The sequence below is a fragment of the Lutzomyia longipalpis genome, chromosome 1, assembly GCF_024334085.1.
Source record: "Lutzomyia longipalpis isolate SR_M1_2022 chromosome 1, ASM2433408v1".
Lineage (NCBI taxonomy): Eukaryota > Metazoa > Arthropoda > Insecta > Diptera > Psychodidae > Lutzomyia > Lutzomyia longipalpis.
Genome location: NC_074707.1, coordinates 13,271,539 through 13,281,691, shown reverse-complemented (window position 1 = coordinate 13,281,691; position 10,153 = coordinate 13,271,539). Strand labels below are relative to the sequence as shown.

The window sequence follows — 10,153 nt, the reverse complement described above, 5'->3', positions numbered from 1 at the left end:
TTGTTTTTTATTAATGTATTTCTTGAAAAAGAATTTTTAAATTCTTCCACAAAACTCAACAAATAAAAGAAAAGATCAAAGAAAAGCTGTAGAATTGTTCTTCTCACTAAACGTTTTATTTATAGCCCAGTGTGAATTATTTCTCCGACAAAGGCGGATGTTTTTGTGCGGTTGATCCCAAAACTTTTTGCATTTTTAATATAATTCTAAAGATCGACATAGTACTTCAAACAATGTCTAAGAAGGTATAAATATAAATCCAAATAAAAGTGAATACATTGATATAGCAAAGAAAGAATGATCCAAAAATAGTTAAATCCAAAAATAAATCAATTTATAATCAATATTTCCCCCTAACAACCTATTAATACGCATTCCCCATATTAATTCGTATAAATATTTACATTTTCAAAATTTCTTTGCCCATTCTTTTCGTTTCTAGTTCATTGTGCTTTTCGCACTTCTCATCACCATTAAAATTCTTATGGGTGAACAAAAAGTTGAAAATGAAGATCTTTCCAAGGAAAGTGTTTATAAGAATGTGGACCTTCATCTCCTACAAACATCAATGCAATCAATACAAACAGCAATAGAAAGCATAAATACAATGTACCTGCACAATCTTGAACCGAAATTAATGCAAATTTTCACTCAAACATCCAGTTTGGATGCCAATATTAAAACACTCCAAGAGAAAACGCAAAATTGGTACATTCTGCAGCATCACATAAATGCGTGGTCAGATCACATGAAGGCAATGGATAAGAAAATTGATTTACTAAAACAGTGAGTAAACTATAAATCCACATTTTGTATAAAAACTTTAAGATTTTACACCAATTTTTCAGAACTCAAGAAAATGGTTTTCCATTGGAAAAGATCGTATCTGACTTTGAATTCAAAACAAATCATATTTTTGAAAAAGTTGACATTTTAAATGAGAAAATGCACGAAATGCTTTCAATTTTGTATCATTTCAAGAATCCACATGTGAAAAATGATTCACAATTGGAGAAAATGATGAAAAATTTATCAAATATTGAAAATCAAATGAAATCATTCGAGAGAATTGTCAATCAAAACGTTCCGAGAGATCCTACGAAAATTCAAGGATCAGTGGAAAGTGAGAATAAAGAAATGAAACAAGTCGTGCAAAATTACAAGAATATCATGAAGAAATTGGACAACATTCTAAGTGGATTAGAAACCGTTGGAAAAAGCGTGTCAAATGGGATAAATGATGCAAAGGACGCTGATAGCGTTCTAAGCTTCAAGCAGATTGATGAGAAAATTGAAGATCTAATTAGTTCTATTCAATCGGGCTTTGATAGATTTGAGGAAATTCTCTACAAGATACAAAAAACCATTGCAGATAATCATGATGAGATGAAGAGTGTTTGTACAGCAAGAAATAGCACAAATTCTGATGTATTGGTGAGGAAAAATGATGGACCAATGAAAGATGAATTTCGGCAACCTTACTTATCATCCTGCCATAAACTCGAAGGACGAAAGAATGGTGTCTACCATTTTGGTCTCTTTGATCAGCCAAATGAAAATGGAAAATTATTCAATAAAAGACTTTGTGAATTTGCAACAAGCGGACCAGCTTGGACGGTTATCCAGAGACGAGGAGATTTCCCAACAAATGAGAACTTTAACAGATCATGGGAAGACTATAGGAATGGATTTGGCAATCTTGAGAGTGAATTTTGGTTTGGAAATGATTTTATTCATAAACTCACTAATGAAGCTGATCAGGAACTTCGAGTGGAATTGGAAGACTTCGAAGGAAATACCGTCTGGGCAGAATATCAGACATTCTACGTTGCACCAGAGGACTCCATGTATCATCTTGAAACTAATGGCTATCGCGGAATTGTTCCAGATTCCCTCCTCTATCACAATCTCCAACCATTTAGTACCTACGACAGGAACAATGATAAAACCAGCGGAGTCCTTTTACCTTGTGCTCTAACATTTGGCAGTGGATGGTGGTTTCGTGGTTGTGGGGAATCTAATCTCAATGGACGGTACCACAGTGACCCAAGAAGTGGCCATTTTACAGGAATTCTCTGGGAGCACTGGCTTGGGAATTACTCACTGAAATCCTCAAAAATGCTTATAAGAAATCGTTCGCAAAATGCTACACGTTGGGAAGATGAAACAAATGCCAATAAAACGATCATTTTTGATGAAGATCCCTAAAAAGCCTCAAGCACTTTCTCAAAAGGACTGTTCAATTTTGTTGGCCGTTTTGGAAAATTGAAAGAAATTCAGCGAATTTGTTAACTAATTGTTGTCAAAAATTATATTTTTAGAAAATGGAAATAAAACAAATAAAAATCAATTTATCACAAAAGATCATAAATTTTTTTTAAACCGTTAATTTTGAACAAAAAAAAACAAACCGAGATAACTTCGTTAAAATATTGACGATTCGTTGAGTCCCGCCCGTGTCTCGGAGAAAATCGTGATTTATTTTTCCCGTCACAATTTTTCTGTGATCTGTGCGGTTTTTCTCAAATAATTCTTATTTCCCAGTGAATTTAAAAGTATTTTAATACAAAATGGTAAGATTTATCAGCAATAAACGTGAAAATACTCAAACATTGAGTCAAAACACTGAAAAAATCTCAAAAACGTGGATATTCAGAAAGTCATGTGCCTCCTTTGTTTTTCCCCAATATCGTTTTAATTTCCAATAAATCTATTAAAAATCTTTATTATTCTTGAAGATTTTATCGATTTGTTCCTGTTTATAGACACAGATTGGCTAATATGTGATTTTTGCTAAAATTACGCTTGCCGGATAAACATAACCTCAATTGATGGAAATTTCTGGATTATTTTCTTCACAGCAACCCCAAATTGTTCTCCTGAAAGAAGGCACAGACACGTCTCAGGGTAAACCACAGCTGATCTCAAACATAAATGCCTGTCAGGCGGTCGTGGATGCTGTCCGGACCACTCTGGGTCCCCGTGGAATGGACAAATTGATCGTGAACGGTGGCAAGGCGACTATTTCCAATGACGGAGCCACAATTATGAAGCTCCTGGATATTGTACATCCAGCTGCTCGTACCCTTGTGGACATTGCCAAGTCGCAGGATGCCGAAGTGGGCGATGGAACCACGAGTGTAGTCCTCCTGGCAGGAGAATTCCTCAAGCAGGTGAAACCCTTCGTTGAAGAAGGCGTTCATCCGCGGATTATCATCAAGGCCGTCAGGAAAGCCCTTCAGTTGTGCGTTGACAAAATCTCCGAGTTGGCAGTGAAGATTGAGAAGAGCAACGAGGCTGAGCATCGTGCTTTGCTGACAAAATGTGCCGCCACAGCGATGAGTTCAAAGTTGATTCATCAGCAGAAGGACTTCTTCTCCAATATGGTTGTTGATGCTGTGCTGCAACTGGACGATCTCCTTCCGCTTGATATGATTGGAATTAAGAAGGTCAGCGGGGGAGCCCTCGAGGATTCCCTTCTCGTGAGTGGTGTGGCCTTCAAGAAGACCTTCTCCTACGCTGGATTTGAAATGCAACCGAAATCCTACAAGAATTGCAAAATTGCTCTCCTCAACATCGAATTGGAGCTCAAAGCTGAGCGTTCCAATGCTGAGATTCGCGTGGATAATGTGCAGGAGTACCAGAAGATCGTTGATGCCGAATGGCAGATTCTGTACGATAAATTGGCGAAGATTCATGCTTCCGGTGCGAATGTTGTCCTTTCGAAGTTGCCCATTGGGGATGTGGCTACACAGTATTTTGCCGACAGGGATATGTTCTGTGCTGGACGTGTCCCCGAAGAGGATCTCAGGAGGACACTGAAGGCCTGCGGTGGAGCTGTCTTGACCACAGTTCACGATCTTGTTGAATCAAATCTGGGGACGTGCGAGTACTTTGAGGAACGTCAAATTGGCGGGGAGCGCTTCAACATCTTCCAGGGATGTCCCAATGCTAAGACCTGCACACTCATCCTTCGCGGAGGAGCTGAGCAGTTCCTTGAGGAGACTGAAAGATCCCTTCACGATGCAATCATGATTGTAAGGCGTACAATCAAGAATGATGCTGTTGTAGCAGGTAAGATCCCCTTTAGAATCTTTCTTTGAGAAGTAAAAAGAATTAAAATGAAATATTTTTTTCAAAGGTGGTGGAGCTATTGAAATGGAACTCTCCAAGATGCTGCGGGATTATTCGCGCACCATTGCTGGGAAGGAACAGCTGCTCATTGGAGCCATTGCCAAGGCCCTAGAAGTTATTCCTAGACAACTATGCGACAATGCTGGCTTCGATGCCACCAACATTCTCAACAAATTGCGCCAGAAACATGCTCAAGGTAAGCTTTTTATTTTTAACTTTTTATTTAACCAAAATTCTTGGAATAAAAAGAAAAAAAATTTATAGGGGAGACCGGGGTAAAAAGAGTCATTTTCGAATTTTCAAATGCCAATTTCTTCCAAGTTATAAATCGAAAAAATCGGAAAAAATTAGGGTGGAAAGCCCTATACACCTACAATTTTTGACAGTAATTTGGAGGTTATGTGATCAGTACTTTGGGAGTTAAAAAAGAAAATAAATTTTTGGCCCATTTCCCAAACTTTTGCGTATTGAGAAAAACGAGTTTTCCGAAGTTTTCCTTCAGCAATTTTCCAATCTGATAATTTTTCTCACTAGCTGGGTTACTTCAGAAAACGTTGCCAAGGTGTATTTTTCATTAACTTTTAATGATTTTTCTGAACAATTATTTGAATCAAAACATACCCCTTGGGGTAGATCGGGTCAACCCATGTAAATCATATGGGAGTTCGAAATTTTCGACATATTTTCTATCCATTTGTTGCAAAATGGCGTGATTGAGAAAATCGCAAAATTCTCTGTTTTAGTGCGTATAAAAGTGAAATTCCTTGTCGCGGATCAAAAGGTGAGAAGTTTAGCTATCAACTACTATCAATCTCTCAGGTGGAAAATCATTGGAAATGTCGGAAAATTCGACCGACTTTATTTAGCCAACTGGTGACTATATTTACCCGCCGCGTTTAAAAAAAGTCAGAAGCGGAAGGGTTTAGGAAAAGCTCGAAAACTCATATTTCCCGGGGAGATAGAGAAAAGTGGTCTGAGACAAAGTTGTAGGCAAGGAAATTTCCTATAAGAATGACCTATTGAGGAAATTTTCTTGTCCTTGGGGAATCCTGCAGATAAGGATTTATGCAAATTGACTTTTTTTACCCCGGTCTCCCCTACAACAAAATATTCTTGTAGTTAACCCATTTCTGTTCGTTGTCACTTTTACAACACATAGAATTTCTTTAGGGAACTTAATTTTGTTCTTCATTGAATAAGCTTGGCTATTCTTTATTTCAATTAAATATTCTATTTAGTAAAAATAACTCATTTTCATTGAGTAGAAAATTTTGTAAAATGGGGTTTAATCAATATTTATGTTATGAAAAATGACGCCCTTTTTTTTTTCAAACATCTTAACACATTTTAATTTATTGTGAAAAATTCACGTGACTGATTTTGATAAAAATTTGTGGAAATCATTTTTGAAGGAGAATGAAAATTTAGAAAATATTTTGATTAGAATCGGATTAATTTTCTTAAAGTTAATGAGCAATCTTGAAAAATCTTTACATCAAAATATCTTTTTTTTTTTTAAAGCTTTACGACCCCAGCCTTTTTCAAGCCACAAGGCCTTCAAAATATCTCAAGAAGTGCATAACCTTAAAATTCCTGATAGACTCTGAACAATTTCTTTGGTCAAGAAATATCATTCCTGAAAATTTTGTTTTCAATCGGTCAACGATTTTAATAGGAAACTAAAAGAGATGAATTAAAAGAAAAACGATTAAGGGTTCGATTCCATCAGAAATCTTTTCTTTTTTTGTAAGATTTTGACAGTTTGAAAAGAAAAAACGTTTGCTTTCTAAATTCATAAAAAGTATTTTTCCTTTAACACAATTTAAGGTATAAAACAGAATGTCAGAAATGCAATATTTTACTCAGAATATCAAAAATCTTAAAATTCCTTTTCAAGAGAAGAATCGATTCCCAGATTTCTTAGAGAGATAAATTATGGGGTAGATTTTAGAAAAAAAAATCTTTTCTTCTAACTAGAAAAAAATGTAAGATTTTGAAAATGATGGCGTCTAAAATCGTTCTAATTCCATAAAATAAAAATAAATTTGAAGATTTTCTGTTCCAAAAATCTGTCTTAAGAACAATCTGCCAAAGTTTTAATTTTTTTTTTTCAAAATACCAAAATCTTACAATTCTTGAATATGTTGAACAGTAACAAAAGAAAAGATTTTTGACAGAATCAAAGCAATTTAAAAAAAATAAAATAATTCACAAAACTGCTTTAGTTTACAGAAAATGAAAAACTATCAATTCAGCACACTTGATCATATTCGTATCACTATTCTTTTGATTATTTAGCGAATTTGTAAACAGAAAATTATTGTTTTTTGTCACTCAATCTTCTGTGATGAACTGTGAGTCTTATAAACAGAGCTTTTATCACCTCTTCTGGCGTCTCTGGCGGTTTCTGTTATATAAATTTTATATTCAATTCCCATATTTAGAGATCTGTTTCAAACAAACAAAAAACTGGGATCAAATGTTATTTAACTCTTCTTTTTTGTAGCGAAAAGAAGGGAAACAATTAAGAAAAAAAAATTGATATGAGATGTTTCTAAATATAAATTTGTGGAATTTTCCATGAATTTATTAAACAACCTCCTGCTTTTTCTTCCTGTTCAGGACATTGCTGGTACGGTGTGGACATTCAGAAGGAGCACATTTCGGACAATTTCGAGGCTTGCGTGTGGGAGCCGTCAATTGTGAAGGTGAACGCCCTCACAGCAGCATGTGAGGCGGCAACGATGATCCTGTCGGTGGATGAGACCATTAAGAGCCCAAAGTCGCAGGGAGAGGCACCACAGGCTGGTGGAATGCCAATGGGCAGAGGCATGGGACGTCCCATGATGTAAACTCAACAACAACAAAAAAACAAAGGAATTGCTTCTCATTGCTTTCCATCTACTACACAGAATCATATTATAATTATTTTTTGCATTGATCCACTTTTCCTAAAATGTTTTCAAAATGAAACATAACATTTTTGCTGTCTTGCATTTTACACAGATTAAAAAAGAAAATTAACCAGAGTTTTTGTCTTGTTTTATTTGGAAGAGTCATGCGCTGAAATCCATGATAAATACTTCCGGGTGTGGGACAATGATTTGTTGCATTGCTTCTGTTTTCCACTGTTGTTGTTTATTATGAATGTGTTTAGAATTGGAAAAAGCAGAACATGGAACTTCCTTCTAAATCTACTAAACAATACTCCATGGAGGGAATGTTGCAAATCGGCGCAGCGTTGTGCAAGATTCTTTGGGTTAGCGTGCACAGAGAGGTCTCTTTGTAAACTCTTTTATAGGTCGATTAGTTTTTCAAATCACTATTTCGCCAATCTTTGCGAAGGCATTTCACCAATCATCACCTCTCGCGTGAGTCAGAGCTGCTTAAATATTCATGGGGCGCGCTGTGTATCGTTGATTCAACCGTTTTTTTTTTTGGGATTTCATCAAAATAAACCTCCGTGAAATATTTAAATGATTTAAATGGTTAAATTCTAGTGATTTCTCTCAATGATTAAGAGACACAAAATTGTGAAATATAAAGAATTGAAATTCGCGACTTTTCTGCGGCAATTCCCGCTCCCAATTTTTGCAAATTTCGCAATTTTCCGCAAATCCTCAATAAATCAATTAATTCAATAGGCAAGTTCTCTTGCAATTAAATGTGAAATAATAAGACACAAACGGGAAGGAAATTGCAAAAATACGTCGTAAATTTTTGTGCTTTTGTACGCCCAACTTTAGAAGGTCAATTTCAGCGTCAACGGATGATCTCTCTGCTAAAAGTAAAGAGAATAAAGTCGCGAATAAACCTGTTTCTTCAACAATTTCCCCATTTTTTATTCATAATACCTGCTAAACAAACTCTTTTTAATTTATTCCTCCAGCAAGTCATTCGTGTAGGGTAACGTCTATTAGATATTTATGCGCGTGGTGTGAAAAAGCAAGTTGAGTTGGGAAATTGATTTTCCGAAAATAGAAAAAACAACTCGGATTAATAGGCTTTACAGTGAAACCTTTTAATATACAATTAATTCAGTTTAACATGTACATAGACGTTTGAAGAAGAATTAATGAAATTCTACAATTTCTAAAATCCAATAAAGACAAATCTTCAAAGAAAGAAGCATTAAAAATCCATTTAACTATTAAACTTTTAATAAATTAATCTTTGATTTTTGTTAACAAATATTACAGTGTGGGAGGGCACGGTTTACGACCTCAAGCAGTTTCTCAAACATAATGTTGTCTGTGACGTTCCGAAGGCTTTATTCCTTCCTCATCAGGCAGATAAATTGAATAGGAAAACTTTTCCACATAAAATAAAACTTATTGTCAGTACAGACCCGACAAAATGCAAAAAACCGTTTTCAGCAAAAAAAAAAAAGTTTAAACTTTAAGGAAAAAATTGAAAATTCTTATTTTTTGCAATTGAAACTTCCCTTTGGTACATATCGATCAGGCTCATCGACGAACCTGCGGGTACGGGATGACCCAAAAATCCATTCAGATTTGCTCTAAAATCAACAGGAGAGCCAGAAAATGCGAAAAACTGTTTTCAGCCAAAATTAAGTCTAAACTTTAAGGAAAAAATTGAAAATTCTTATTTTTTGCAATTGAAACTTCCCTTTGGTACATATCGATCAGGCTCATCGACGAACCTGCGGGTACGGGATGATCCAAAAATCCATTCAGATTTGCTCTAAAATCAACAGGAGAGCCAGAAAATGCGAAAAACTGTTTTCAGCCAAAATTAAGTCTAAACTTTAAGGAAAAAATTGAAAATTCTTATTTTTTGCAATTGAAACTTCCCTTTGGTACATATCGATCAGGCTCATCGACGAACCTGCGGGTACGGGATGACCCAAAAATCCATTCAGATTTGCTCTAAAATCAACAGGAGAGCCAGAAAATGCGAAAAACTGTTTTCAGCCAAAATTAAGTCTAAACTTTAAGGAAAAAATTGAAAATTCTTATTTTTTGCAATTGAAACTTCCCTTTGGTACATATCGATCAGGCTCATCGACGAACCTGCGGGTACGGGATGACCCAAAAATCCATTCAGATTTGCTCTAAAATCAACACGAGAGCCAGAAAATGCGAAAAACTGTTTTCAGCCAAAAATATGTTTAAACTTTAAGGAAAAAATTGAAAATTCTTATTTTTTGCCATTGGAATTTTCTTTTTTTTCATTAGTTTTTTTTATTGAAATGCAAATAATTTTCCCCCGTTCAACATTTAAATAAAAAATGAACCTAAGATTGAAATCTTTGGAACTTACGCCACCCATAAAAAAACCCCAATTTTCGTGAATAAATTTTTAAAACGCAATTTAAATTCAACTTCAAAGGCTCTGCAGTTCAGCTCGTTTAGTTTGTGTGTTGTTGCTTCATCTCTCTGAAATTGAAAAAAGAGGAATGAAGAAAAAAATCGTGGATTTTTTATTATGAAAGCCACAGAGGTAAACATTCGATGCCGTGGGCTGTGAAGAAAGTCGGAGAGAGGAATACCAATAATTTCCATATGTTATGTACGGGATGGTGATTTCTTTTTGTAGATATATGCCCCCAACATGGTTTGCCTCTCTTCTGTGGGTGCTCCGGTTTGGATGAAAGGAGTTCATTCCTCTCAAAATTGCTTCTTTGTCTGAAATGAAAATTCCGTACCTACCTACTTCTTACCTTTCGACCTTACCCTTTTATTCTTTCGGACGATTTTGTAGTCTTCTTTGTTCTTCTCGTCATCGCTCTTTGTGTTGTATTTGGCTTATTTTTGGTCCCCCCAGTTTGGGACACTCAAATATAGTTATATTCATTGCAACTCTCTATCGATCTTTTTGGGGATCGTTCAGATCCCGCGGAATGGATAGGAATATAGGGAAAGGGAATAGGGTAAGTGATATTTGTAGGATATTTTTCTTTTTTTTTTGTTCCTTTTTTTCTTGTCTTTTATGAAAGTAAATATGTTTTTTTTTTCCTTAAACTTATACTGTAATTTTGTGTGTTTTCACATTGAAA

General features: G+C 35.3%; 2 protein-coding genes across 2 annotated transcripts; both read left to right on the top strand.

Annotated features, from left to right (window-relative positions):
• The first annotated feature begins 134 nt into the window (after window positions 1-134).
• Window positions 135-2,362, top strand: LOC129790985 (techylectin-5B-like). Its single transcript, XM_055828847.1, has 3 exons — window positions 135-245; window positions 443-786; window positions 849-2,362. The coding sequence occupies exons 1-3, from the start codon at window positions 234-236 to the stop codon at window positions 2,206-2,208; spliced, it is 1,716 nt and encodes a 571-aa protein (XP_055684822.1). The 5' UTR covers window positions 135-233; the 3' UTR covers window positions 2,209-2,362.
• A 69-nt stretch (window positions 2,363-2,431) lies between these two features.
• LOC129791035 (T-complex protein 1 subunit eta) lies at window positions 2,432-7,163 on the top strand. The gene is made up of 4 exons (XM_055828943.1): window positions 2,432-2,573; window positions 2,862-4,074; window positions 4,142-4,330; window positions 6,757-7,163. The coding sequence occupies exons 1-4, from the start codon at window positions 2,571-2,573 to the stop codon at window positions 6,984-6,986; spliced, it is 1,635 nt and encodes a 544-aa protein (XP_055684918.1). The 5' UTR covers window positions 2,432-2,570; the 3' UTR covers window positions 6,987-7,163.
• Window positions 7,164-10,153: the final 2,990 nt, after the last annotated feature.